Source organism: Hakea prostrata, unplaced genomic scaffold (assembly GCF_041222555.1).
Source record: "Hakea prostrata isolate BN-2017 unplaced genomic scaffold, UWA_Hpros_2 contig_19, whole genome shotgun sequence".
In the NCBI taxonomy this organism is placed as follows: domain Eukaryota; kingdom Viridiplantae; phylum Streptophyta; class Magnoliopsida; order Proteales; family Proteaceae; genus Hakea; species Hakea prostrata.
In genome coordinates this window covers 262,430-276,033 of record NW_028291138.1, presented here as the reverse complement: position 1 = coordinate 276,033, position 13,604 = coordinate 262,430, and the positions used below count along the sequence as shown (strand labels likewise).

Sequence of the window (13,604 nt, the reverse complement as noted above, 5' to 3'; positions counted from 1 at the left end):
TTATTAAGTGCCTCATTATCAATGCCTGAAAGTTGCAAGTATAGCGAACTTCATTTCCCCCCCCCCGGTTTGTTGAAAATTGATCACATTCAATAACAACATTAGTAAGAAAATTTTGTACAAAAGAAAAATCTCGACTAGTAATGTTGGGAATTACTTTTCGTATGATTTTTCTAATTAAAATAATGTTGTTATTCAATGTGATAAGGAAAGCTAGATCTATTTATATAAATCAATACATCATACATTGCTTGTAATGTTCATTTCTTAAGTGCATCATTATCAATGCTTGACAATTGCAGGATTTTTCTGTTTGTAGAAAATTGATTGCAGTATTTGGGAAATTGCACGATAGTTTGGTGGTTCCAAGTAATAAGTGTTGTATTATTTTGTACATAATAAATAAAACAACATATGGATTAGAGTCAAATTGGGTTCAGTTTAGTTGTTTGCTATAAATTGGCACTTCTCAGAATTTAGTTTCCAGATTATACTTTTGGGGACAGAACAGACACATTCCGGAGATGATACAAATCATGGACTTCTCGACTATTAGTTGTCGGAAAGTCACTTCTCGACTATCAGTTGTTGTTGGCAAGTCACTTCTCAACTTTGAGCTGTCGGCAAGTCATTTCGGATATGAAGTATGCACTTCTCGAAAATGCACTTCTTGGAATCAATCATTCCTTGGAAAATGCACTTCTTGGAATTAGATCGTGATCAGATCTAAACCATACGTTTTCATCAACAATAGATCAGGGTTGATGGAGATTGATCTATATGAATCCAAGTTGATCCAATGGTTAGATTAGCATTAGTAATCTAGCTGTAATAAAGCAGTATTGACATTGATACATTTGATCAATTAGAGTCATTGAGTCGTGCGGCCAAACGATTTGATGGCTCATATTTGATCTTGTATAGATGTGTCTATATAAAGATGTACCTGTCTGTATAGAGTGATGAACTTACATAATAGGTACCTCTTTGCTAATGGGTACCCCTTCGTTCACGAAACGAGCTCTTCTTTGTCTATAAATACTTTGTATTCTGATTAGTTACAAAAAGGCAAGAGAACAAAATCTGAAGAACAACTTTTGTTGGGGCTTTCTAGTGTCCTGGGAGACTATTCACTATAACCCTATTGCACACAATGGTGAGAGCGAATAAAGTCTTAAGGAAAACGACGTAGTAACGCGCCTAAAAGCATCAACATCCAATCTTCGTTTTTCACTTGTGCTATTTTGGACCCATATTTTTCTAACATTCTTAAGACTTTATTCTTCACGAAATGGCACAATCACTCAAGCAACTTGCAACGGATATAATTAAATTGGAGTGCTTTGAAGGTAACAATTTCAAGCATTGGCAGAAGAAGTTGCATTTCTTTTTGAGCCAATTAAATGTGGTGTATGTACTAACGACACCCAAACCAAAGAAGGAGGATGAGACTGTTGCAGAAGCAAGGATCAGGCAAAAATGGGAGCAGGATGATTATTGTAGCCAAGGTCACATCTGCAACTCTCTATCTGACACCCTTTTTGATATGCACCATGAAAAGCCATATGCGAAGGACGTTTGAGAAGCTTTGCAGAACACCTATCTTGTAGAAGATGCAACCAGTAAGAAGTTCTTAGCAAGTAAGTTCTTTCGCTATACTATGGTTGATAGTAGGAAAGTTATGGATCAATTCTATGAGATCAAACAAATGTTTAACCAATTTTCCCAGCATAATATGAATATGAATGAGAGCATTGTTGTCTCAGCCATAATAGACAAACTGCTTTCTTCTTGGAAATACTATGGAGCGCTTGAAACATAAAAAGAAGGATGCCACTCTTGCAAAGTTAGAGGCTGACATGAAAATTGAAGAAGAAGACAAGTCCCGTGAGGGTACTGATGTTTCAAAGGTTTTGGTCATAATGGAAGGCAAAGACTCGAAAGAGAATAAAACTTCTGACAAAATTAAAAGGAAGAAAAAAGGGAACTCGAACTGTGACTCAAACAAGAGATATAAATTTGAGTCAAGGAAAAAGGGACCTTGCTCTCACTGTGGCAAGATGGGTCATCTCAAGAAAGAGTGTTGATTTCTTAAGAAGAAATCTGATTACAAGGATCAGAAGAAGAATCTCGTGGCATGATTTCATAAGCCAATCTTCTTGAACCTGATACATCTTGGTGAGTAAATTCAGGCGCTACAAGACATGTCTGTAACGATAAAAGTCTATTTTCTGACTATAAGCCAGAAGAGGATGGAAGCATTCTTTACATGGAAAATGCTTTCACTGATGCTATGAAAGGCAAAGGAAAAGTGCACATTGAATTTACATTTGGAAAAACCCTCACTTTGACTAATGTTTATCATGTTCCAGAAGTTAGGAAGAATTTGGTCTCTTCAAGTCTTCTTAATAAGTTCGAGTTTAAACTTGTATTTGAGTCAGATAAATTTATTCTGACTAAGGGTGGTTTCTTTGTGGGAAAATGGTACCTGTATGAAGGGATGTTCAAATTGAATATAGCTCTTGTTTCAACGAATAAAATAAGTAGTTCTGCTTATATGTTTGGTTCATTGTCTTTATGGAATAATAGGTTAGGACATGTGAATTTTCAAAAAAATGAATGATATGGTTAAGCTAGAATTGATTCCCAATGTTAACCATGATATTGATAAATGTATGTCATGCATATTGACTAAGATAACTAGGAAGCCTTTCCCTGAAGTAAGTAGGGTTTTTAATATTTTGGATTTGGTGTAAAGTGATGTTTGTGATATTTATAGTACTCCGACTAGAAGAGGAAAGAAGTATTTTGTGACCTTTATTGTCGACTATTCCAAGTTATGTTATATATATTTGTTAAATACCAAAGATGAGGTATTGAAGTATTTTAAAATATTCAAAAGTGATTTTGAAAATTTATGTAAGACAACTGTAAAACGTCTGAGAAATGATAGGGGTGGTGAATATTATGACCCTGAATATTTCGAGACTGTTGGCATTGTTCATGAGGTTACTGCACCTTCTTCTCTACAGCAGAATGGTGTAGTAGAAAGAAAAAATAGGACCTTAATGGAAATTGTGAATACCATTATGTCAAACTCAGGTTTAAGTAGTGGTTTTTGGGGTGAAGCATAGTTAATAGCATGCCATATTTTAAATAGAGTTCCTTTCAAACATAGCTGTAAGACCCCATATGAACTTTGGAAGAAACGAAACCAAATTTGGTATACCTTCGGGTCTGGGGCTGTAGAGCCATTGTGAGAGTTCCAGAACCTAAAAGAAAGAAACTAGGAAAATAAGTGTTGAGTGCATCTTCCTACGGCTATGCTTCTCATAGCAAAGCATATAGGTTCATGGTTATTGAACCTAATGACCCAGTAGAGTTAACTACAATAATTGAGTTTAGAGATGCCATTTTTGATGAAACTAGGTTTATTTTTGTTCCTAGGACCACATATTCCATAGTTGTAAAATATATGAATGAACAAACTCAAACATCTAGTAGAACCTAGAAAGAGTAAAAGGAAAATGATTGAGAAGACCTTTGGCCCATATTTTTTTATGTACCTAGTTGAAGGTACTAGAAAAAAAATCAAAGTAGTCAAACTTTACTTGCTTTGAATGTGGAGACAGATCCTAAAACATATGAGGAAGCTATGAAATCTGATGATGCTGCTTTCTGGAAAGAGGCCATCAATGATGAGATGGATTCCATCATGGGAAACAATACTTGGAAATCGGTTGATTTACCCCCTTGTTCTAAAACCATAGGATGTAAATGGATCTTCAATAGGAAATTGAAGGTTGATGGAGCCATTGATAAGTTCAAAGCAAGGATTGTAGCAAAAGGGTTCATACAAAAGGAAGGAATGGACTATTTTGATACTTATGCTCTAGTAGCTAAGAGTACTAAGGGTGTTGATTGCATTGACTTCAATATACAAATTCGTTGTTCAGCAAATGGATGTTAAAACAACATTTCTAAATGGTGAATTGGATGAAGAGATTTATATGCAACAACCTAAAGGGTTTGTCATGAAGGGACAAGAGCTTAAAGTTTGGAAGTTGGTGAAGTCCTTGTATGAACTTAAACAAGCACCAAAACAGTGGCATGAGAAGTTTAATAAAGTAATTGTCAAATAGTTTTAAAATTCCCTAGTCAAATAAGTGTGTGTATAGTAAGTTTTCTAAAGGAAAGGGTGTGATAATATGTCTATATGTTGATGACATGCTTATATTTGGTACTGATTTAGAACAAATAGAATTTACTAAGAAGTATTTGTCTACTAGTTTTGATATGAAAGATATGGGTGAAACTGATGTCATATTAGGCATTAGAATAGCTAGAAATGGGGTTAACACAATTTCATCATACTGAGAAAGTGTTAAAGAAATTTAACCATTGATATTCTTCACTTGTGAGTATAACTTTTCACTCTAGCATCAATCTAATACCAAATGATGGAAGAGAGTGTCACAAATAGAGTATGTAAGTGCTATAGGTTGTCTCTTATATGCCATAACATGCATAAGACTAAATATAACATTTATTATAGGGAAACTTAGTAAGTATACAAGTAACCCTAGTAACTTACACTGGAAAGCAATTTTTAGAGTCTTGAGATATCTTAAGGGGCTGTTATATTGGTTATCCTTCTGTTCTGGAAGACTTCACAGATGCTAGTTCGATAATGGAGAGCGAGGACCACTCATCCACAAGTGGTTGGATATTCACTCTTGGTGGGGGTGCAATATCATGGGACTTTAAGAAATAGACTTGTATTGTTGATTCCACTATGGTAGCAGAGTTTGTAGCATTAGCTTCTGGTGGTAAAGAAGCTGAGTGGCTCAGGAATTTGATAGAAATTTCAATATGGCCAAAACTCATGTAACCAATATCAATACATTGTGGTAGTGAAGCAACATTGGCTAGAGTATGTAGTCAGATTTATAACGGGAAGTCTAGACATATAAGACTGAGACATAGTTATTTGAGACAGTTTGATAAGCATGCATTTACCATTATTTATTTAATTTAATTCCCCATGCTTATTTAATTAAAGAGAGCTAATTGAGTATTTTTGTGTATTTTTCAGGAATAAGGAGATTTTGGATATTAGAGATAATATGGATTAAAGTTGGCAAATATATTAGATATTGGTGGATTTTAAATCATGGCATTCAATCTTGCTGCTCAAGAAATCATGAAAAGTGAGATCTTAGCCAAATTGGAAATAGGTGGAGGTTTAAGGAACAAAATTGGTAATAAATCTGAAAACCAGGTAAACAGACCTACCTTCAGTATTTTGGGCATATCTCTCTCGTATGAGCATGGATTTCGGTGATTCAAGATGCTATGGAACGATATTTAAAATATCTACAACTTTCCAGTTTTGATTTTTTCCAAATTCCGAAAGAATAAAGGTAAAATCGACGGGTAAAGAGAGGGGATTCATTGTGTGCGGGAGACATAAAAGAGAAGCCAACCACAGAAAGGAGGACGGCGAATGCGGCTCTCATCTCTCTCATTGCTGAAGAAGAAGACCACATCTCTCTCTCTCTCTCTCTCTCTCCCCCCTTATGTTTCATCTTTATTTTTCTTATGAACTTTGTGATAATGAATAGCTAGTTCCTTTTCTTTGGGATGTAGATGAACCATGCTTATTTCATTAAGTTGATTGTTCTATATCTTCTAGTTGATTGTGTTTGAGTTTGGCCAAAGATGTTCTATAACTCAGCGAACTAAGCATGCCAAGCTTCCGCGAAGGACGATAGTCTTGCGAAGATAGGGCATATCTAGGAAGACCATCCCTAATTTACTTTGAAGTGTAGAGTCATATCGATTAGGGAAAAGCATTGGGGATTCGAAATCCCAAAGATCTTCACATATTCATAGTTAACGTTTTTGCATTAATTAATAGATTTAGTTTAAATTTAGTTTTGTTGAATTCAATCTTAGTGACTTAGCCTTTCAGTTCCCCATAGTTCGACCCCGTACTTTCTGCTTGCTAGATTAGTATAGGATTTTATTTTTGATTGGTTAGCGACACGATCAAATTTTGGCGCCATTGCCGGGGAACCAAAGCACGGTTGCTAGGATTGATTTTTGTCAATTAGGCATAATTTTTAGAGTAATTTTAGTATTTTAGTATTTTTTATTTTTTTTTGCTTATTTAACTAATCTCTTTTTCTTTTGTTTTGTAGGTAACTGCAAGAGTAGCGATTCGATAATTAGTTTAGGTTGTTATCTTTTCTTTCTTAGATATAATTGTATTTAGGACTTTTCAATTGTAATATTTGCATTAGTTGGGTTGTTTAGGTTAATTTTTAAAAATCCCCATCCCTCAGATCCCACACGTGTAACTTTTGTTCGAAAGATCACGTGGATTGCGCTTTAGGTACGTCCTAAACTCTTCCTTTTGCTATAGTTATTTTCTTTTAATTTTACTTATTTAGCTTATTCTTTTTTTTATTCTTCTGTGTATATGCATGGTCGTCGGTCCCTAAACCCTGAGTTGACTCCACTTGACTTAGAGTTAGAAGAGACTTTGGCCAACCTTAGAAGGCAAAGAACCATGGCAAACTATGAGCCTCCAATGAGGCCCTTGAGTGAGCATTTCATTCCTACGATATATACTCCGGTTTCTTGTATTAAGTTGCTTAACATAGAGGCGGCTCAATATGAGATCAAATCTAGTGTGATTCAAATGCTAGCATCTTTTTACGGACTTGCCAATGAAGAGCCTTATAAGCACTTAGATGAGTTTTTAGAGGTGTCCTCCACAGTTAAAATTCAAAACCTCTCAGTTGATGCTTTAAGATTACTACTGTTTCCATTCTCCCTTAAAGATAAAGCTAAGCATTGGCTTCATTTTTTGGACAATGTTAAAATTTCCACTTGGGTAGAAATGCAACAGGAGTTCCTTAAAAAGTTCTTCCCCATTGGCAGTACCAATAGCATTAGGAGAGCGATAACGAGTTTCTCCCAACAAGAAGGAGAATAATTTCATGAGGCTTGGGAAAGACTAAAAGAATTACTTAGAAAGTGCCCCCACCATGCTATTCTTAAATGGCAATTGGTTCAATGCTTTTATGATGGCCTTAGAGACCGACATAGGCAAATGGTTGATTCTTCTTGTGGTGGGACTTTCATGCACAAGAATGAGAATGAGGCATGGGAACTTTTTGAGACCCTTAGTGAAAACTCCCAACACCATGCTTCAACAGCTAGGACTGAGATTCCATCCATTGGGCAACCAAAGAGGAGCGGTCTCTATGAGATTATTCCTACCGTTGAGATGAGTGCTAAGGTTGACTTGCTATCTAAGAAATTGGACCATCTCTTGTCATGAGCACAACAAACCCCATCTCCACTTCCTACAAGTTTCTCTCCACCTAATCAGATTGAAGCATGTGCTTTATGTTCTAGCTTATCCCATCATGTCACTGATTGCTATTTTGGCTACACAATACCCTGAGTTTGTTAAGGAGCATACACATTTGGCCCAAGGAGTCTCTAAATTTGACAATGATTCATATTGCAATACTTATAACCCAGGATGGCGAAACCACCCCAATTTTTCATGGCGAAACTCAATGCCCAATCCCTCTAATCAAATACCTTATAGGCCACCTCCATTTAATATGCAATAAAATGCCTATAGGAATGAGCTACCATCATCTCCACAACCCTCACATAATTCATCATTTGAGGATAAGGTACTAAAAGCACTTAGTGGACTAAAGCAAAACACTCAATTGTTACATTCTCATTCTCAATCCATTAACAAATTGGAAACCCAACTTAGTCAACTAGTTGATGTCATCAGTAGGAGGGAGGTTGGTCAGTTACCTAGTCAACCAATAGGTAACCCTAATCATCAAATTGGGTATAGGAAAGAACAAGTCCAAGCAATCTCTGCTGTGACACGCAGTGGGAAGGAATATTATGCACTTTTGCCTACTCCTAAGCCATTGCCCATTGGTCTTGAGAGTCGAGAAGAGGTTGATTTGACCCATGAGACTGGCAATGATGCACACAAGCCTAGTAAAGAAACACCACCTGTGAGTATTCCCCATCAATTTCCTTGTAAGGGGTTGCACATTCCGATTGTAGAGGGTCCTACTCCTAAATCTTACACTCCCAAAGCCTCCTTCCCTGAAGCTCTTGAGTCCTCAATTCTAGATTCTAGAAAGAATGTATCTTTAAGCCCAAATAGAGGTGAAGAGTGCTTTGCAATTAACTTTATTGATGAGGTAGTGGTTGATTATATTCCAAACATGCTTATTGATGATCCCCTACAACATTACTTGCCATTTGGGGAATCTAACCTAAATATTGAGGAAGTCAACACATTGTTGGACTCTTCCACTTCTTTGGAGCAGTCACCATTCACATTTAGATTTGAGCCTCCACCTCCATTGGCTGCTTTTTACTGAGTCTGGCTGAAGACTCTAAACTTAGCGCTTTATGGGAGGCAACCCATTTGTATAGATGTTATTTCTTGTTCTTTTTCTTCTCTTTTCTTTGTTTGTTGTTAGGTTTTACTGTTGCATGCTCTATCTTGATTTCAAACATCGGGTACACTCTTTCCTCTATTTGCTTCTATTATTTTTTTTGTATGCACTGAGGTCATTGCATAATTTAAGTGTGTGGGGGTGTCAACTCAAGTAAGACTTGTTGATAGTTGGTAGAGCATTGTCACAAAGATAAAAAGTGCCCAATTTTTTCTGGCTTTGGTAAGATAAATGTTTTAATTCCTTGCTTAGATACAAAATGAGAGTTTAAGTATTTTAGAAATCCCATTTGATGTAATGAACACCCTCTTGAGAGAATAGTAATAGGTTTTACATTTTGAGACCGAGGTTGAATCGGAAAATAGGAATTCTAGGTAGTCCAAAAGGTTTGACCATCTAGTTATCTTGTATTGCCTTGTGCTTATGGTGACAAGTTGAGACTGATTTTAGACTATTTAAATGTGAAGTGAATTGAAGTATAATGTGAAAAAAAGAAAAAAAAAATGCTGAAGTTTAAAGGTTAGACCTCCTTCTTAGTAACTAGGTCTCGATGTCACCAACATCGTGCCTCGCGTCAAACAGTTGGGGTGTCTTTGGTCTAGTCTTGGCCTGTAGCCTAGTTGGCTTGAGTAAGTAAGTTCGAGGGGTATTCTACACCTAGTCCCTTAAGGCCATCTGGCTTGAGAGCGGATGACCCAACACTCGTTACATAGACCATCTAGAAAGCTTAAGAGGCAAGACATTGCACGGATTAGAACTGTGACCATCAAAGAAAGAAGTGAATTAATGTGCTTATAAAGGAGAAATGTCTAAGAAGGTCAATATTGCTTAGATCTTGAGTTCTTGGTATTATTTGGTACCTAGTTTAGTCTTATCTGAGGGTGAACTGGTAGACTGAAGATAAAAAGAGACTTCTCGATTGAATTGTTTGCCTAGAGCTAGACTCAAGAGAGGGTGTAAGAGCTTAAGTGTGGGGGTGCCTATATTCCCTTTAATCTTTAGTGGAGTGTCTTTGTCTTGGAATCTATCTTTCTACTCTTACTACTGCCAGAATAATTAGAAGAGCACTTAAGAATTTTGTGTGTATATTCTCTACAAACACTCACAAGACACAACTCGTCCACTAGGGTAACCTAGGGGTTTAAAGGCTTGTTGCACATGCTAAGTACAACCGTGATTCCTACGAAAGTGAGTTAGGTTTTTCTTTCTTTATTTTCTGTATTAGTTTTATTTTTTTGTTTTGCTCGAGGACTAGCAAACACTCAAGTGTGGGGGTATTTGATAAGCATGCATTTACCATTATTTATTTGATTTAATTCCCCATACTTATTTAATTAAAGAGAGCTAATTGAGTATTTTTGTGTATTTTTCAAGAATAAGGAGATTTTGGATATTAGAGATAATATGGAGTAAAGTTGGCAAATATATTAGATATTGGTGGATTTTAAATCATGGCATTCAATCTTGCTGCTCAAGAAATCATGAAAAGTGAGATCTTAGCCAAATTGGAGATGGGTGGAGGTTTAAGGAACAAAATTGGTAATAAATCTAAAAATCGGGTAAACAGACCTACCTTCAGTATTTTGGGCATATCTCTCTCGTATGAGCATGGATTTCTGTGATTCAAGATGCTATGGAACTATATTGAAAATATCTACAACTTTCCAGTTTTGAGTTTTTCCAAATTCCGAAAGAATAAAGGTAAAATCGACGGGTAAAGAGGGGATTCATTGTGTGCGGGAGACATAAAAGAGAAGCCAACCACAGAAAGGAGGACGGCGAATGCGGCTCTCATCTCTCTCATTGCTGAAGAAGAAGACCACATCTCTCTCTCTCTCTCTCTTTCTCCCCTTATGTTTCATCTTTATTTTTCTTATGAACTTTGTGATAATGAATAGCTAGTTCCTTTTCTTTGGGATGTAGATGAACCATGCTTATTTCATTAAGTTGATTGTTCTATATCTTCTAGTTGATTGTGTTTGAGTTTGGCCAAAGATGTTCTATAACTCAGCGAACTAAGCGTGCCAAGCTTCCGCGAAGGACGATAGTCTTGCGAAGATAGGGCATATCTAGGAAGACCATCCCCAATTTACTTTGAAGTGTAGAGTTATATCGATTAGGGAAAAGCATTGGGGATTCGAAATCCCAAAGATCTTCACATATTCATAGTTAACGTTTTTGCATTAATTAATAGATTTAGTTTAAATTTAGTTTTGTTGAATTCAATCTTAGTGACTTAGCCTTTCAGTTCCCCATAGTTCGACCCCGTACTTTCTGCTTGCTAGATTAGTATAGGATTTTATTTTTGATTGGTTAGCGACACGATCACAGTTGATTATTGATGGAGTGATTATCATCAGCTTTGTAAGATCGAGCCAAAATTTAGCGGATCCACTACAAAAGGTCTTACTAGAATTTTGGTGAATAATACAGCAAGAGGGATGGGTCTTAAGCCCATGTTCTACGATCACCAATGGGGGATACTCGTCCTAATATTTGATACGTCAAATTGGGTTCAACGAGTAAAATACCTTATATGGAGTGATCTACAAGCACTAGATATTGTACTATCCCAAAGGTAAGTGCTTGGTACCTGTAAAATATTGAGGTGGAGGGTGAGTTGCTATTCTTAATAGACTTATAATAGGTTTGTTGAGGTGTTGCATTATAGGGCACCTCTGATCAGTCTACCTAAGTGAGTGCGTGAAGTGCGGTTGTTTCTTTTGAGCTTTGGGTTTGAGTTCTAAGGCACTCATGATGCTGGGATATAGACACATGACTTTATACGTGTCTGCTTAGTAGAGTATTTGTTGACGAGAAGTCAAGTGTGTGAAATGCATCCGGCTTATCACCAATGGATTTCTAGTTTAAGGATTTATCTACTGTGTAATTTCGATTGGTATTGATGAGTTTCACTAAGTGTAGGTTCAAGTTGATAGACACCTTTCATTTATACATTTGATTTCTTGTATTCAAAATGGTGGGGAGAATGTTGTATTATTTTGCATATAATAAATAAAACAACATATGGATCAGAGTTAAAATGGGTTCAGTTTAGTTCTTTGCTATACATTGGCACTTCTTAGAATTTAGATTTTGGATTATACATTTGGGGACAGAACAGACACATCTCGGAGATGATACAAAGCATGGACTTCTCGTCTATGAGTTGCTGAAAAATCACTTCTCAACTATGAGTTGTCGGCAAGTCACTTCTCGACTTTGAGCTGTCGGCAAGTCACTTCGGATATGAAGTATGCACTTCTCGAAAATGCACTTCTTGGAATCAATCATTCCTTGGAAAATGCACTTCTTAAAATCATGCACTTCTCGGAATTAGAGCGTGATTAGATCTAAACCGTATGTTTTCTTCAACAGTAGATCAGGGTTGATGGAGGTTGTGATCTATGTGAATCCAAGTTGATCCAACAGTTAGATTAACATTAGTAATATAGCTGTAATAAAGGAGTATTGACATTAATACATTTGATTAATCTGAACCATCGAGTCATGCAGCCGAACGATTCGATGGCTCATATTTGATCTTGTATGGATGTGTTTATATAAAGAGGTACCTGTTTGTATAGAGTTCATTATAGTTATCTCTTTGATAATGGGTACCCCTTCGTTTACAAAACGAGCTATTCTTTGTCTATAAATACTTTGTATTCAGATTATCTAAACCTTTCGCACAGTAGGGGGATGAGCAAATAAAGTCTTAAGGAAAGCGACGTATAGTAACACGCCTCAAAGCATCAACATCCAATCTCCGTTTTTGACTTGTGCTATTTCAGATCCATATTTTTTTAACAATAAATTTGAACGAGATAATGTGTACCGACTCATGTGAGAAAATCATCTGGATTAGAAAAGTATAAGAGTATAATGAGGGGTGAGAGTTTGTCTTTTTGAGGGAATTAGATGTGAAATTTGAGTAGAGGAGTTTTAGTAAATAGAGTTTAAGGATTGGAATTATGTCATTGCTCATCGCTTTAATTCTATTCGTCTAGATGTGATCCAAGTGGATTCAAGCTCTTGAAGAGCACATTTGCTGAAGCAAATACGGTTGCCTTGATAAGATATTCTTTCTCTATGTTATTCAACCTTAGCCCTCCTCCCTCTGGTCAATGGGTTTTGTCTTACCAGATAGACTAGAAGTTTCATTCTGAAGTTTTTATCGCGTGTCTGATATCTAACTATCTAAGGTCAGACATCTTTGATGAACTAGGCTTTGACTGTTCATATTGGAAATAAAAAATTTCCTCTACCCACGCTATCAGAAATGCTAGAGTTTTACATATGAATAAACCTTCTTATCTTGAGCTTTCTATTGGATATAACCGTGAAGAGTCTCAAGCAAACAATGTCAATTGAAATACGACTTCTATTTCACAACCATCAGCTCAGCAAGGAAATCAACGCAACAATTGGTTTCTCTCATCTGATGCATGAAGATACAAACAGCAACTACGGTATTCTCCAAAACAACCAAAACATACCAAGATGGATGTAGGCCTCCTCCCTTGATCATCAGAATTGAAGCAAGGGTGTCCAAAGTGAGTGTAAATTTGATATTAAATTTTTTTTTTTAAAGGATAATAATTAAAGGTCCATTTGTTCAACTCATATGTTAAAGATATAAATATATTAATTGAAATTAATAAGTTCACACAATGTTCTAGAATGTTTTCGAAGGTCAAAAAGTTTAGTTAAAATTGTGGATCATCTCAAACAGATATAATATTAAAACATTCGTTGTTGTTTTTTTTGGGTACATAAATGGGGTTAACAGTGGAAGGAAAATTTTAAAAAATTAATTTAAATAAGACTTTCTATCTATCATAAGACTTTAGCTGGAGGATTCAAGAAAAAAACTCATGGTTCTGAAGAACAAAGTTGCACCTTAAACATTTAGTCAACGACTTTGTTTGATTATCTCCTAATGCAGACAAACTTCACTCTTCCATTTACGTTTAAAATGATTTTTATTTTCTCTACGAGATGAACAATACTCCTTTGTGCATGCTGGCAACGATCGAGGAGTGCAATAGTCTCTATAGAATTAGGCTCGACTTGAATATGATAAAA

At 36.1% G+C, this 13,604-nt stretch overlaps 1 protein-coding gene and 1 non-coding gene across 2 annotated transcripts; one reads left to right on the top strand and one right to left on the bottom strand.

Annotated features, from left to right (window-relative positions):
- Window positions 1-1,802: 1,802 nt before the first annotated feature.
- LOC148999263 (uncharacterized) lies at window positions 1,803-4,142 on the top strand. The gene is made up of 5 exons (XM_089141332.1): window positions 1,803-2,082; window positions 2,193-2,484; window positions 2,954-3,102; window positions 3,633-3,838; window positions 3,957-4,142. Exons 1-5 carry the CDS (start codon window positions 1,803-1,805, stop codon window positions 4,140-4,142), a joined length of 1,113 nt encoding a protein of 370 aa, XP_088997458.1.
- Window positions 4,143-6,955: 2,813 nt separating this feature from the next.
- Window positions 6,956-7,062, bottom strand: LOC148999262 (small nucleolar RNA R71). The gene has a single exon (XR_016170986.1). It is a non-coding gene; the product is annotated as a small nucleolar RNA R71 (small nucleolar RNA).
- Between the last annotated feature and the right edge of the window lie 6,542 nt (window positions 7,063-13,604).

Excerpts from the sequence above, each read along its gene's own strand:
- LOC148999263 (XM_089141332.1), top strand. The coding sequence starts at position 1,803 with ATGGAGCGCTTGAAACATAAAAAGAAGGATGCCACTCTTGCAAAGTTA. Across the intron at positions 2,083-2,192 it reads GGGTCATCTCAAGAAAGAGT|GCGCTACAAGACATGTCTGT; the intron begins GTTGATTTCTTA and ends GAGTAAATTCAG. Across the intron at positions 3,839-3,956 it reads ATAAGTTCAAAGCAAGGATT|CAAATGGATGTTAAAACAAC; the intron begins GTAGCAAAAGGG and ends TTCGTTGTTCAG.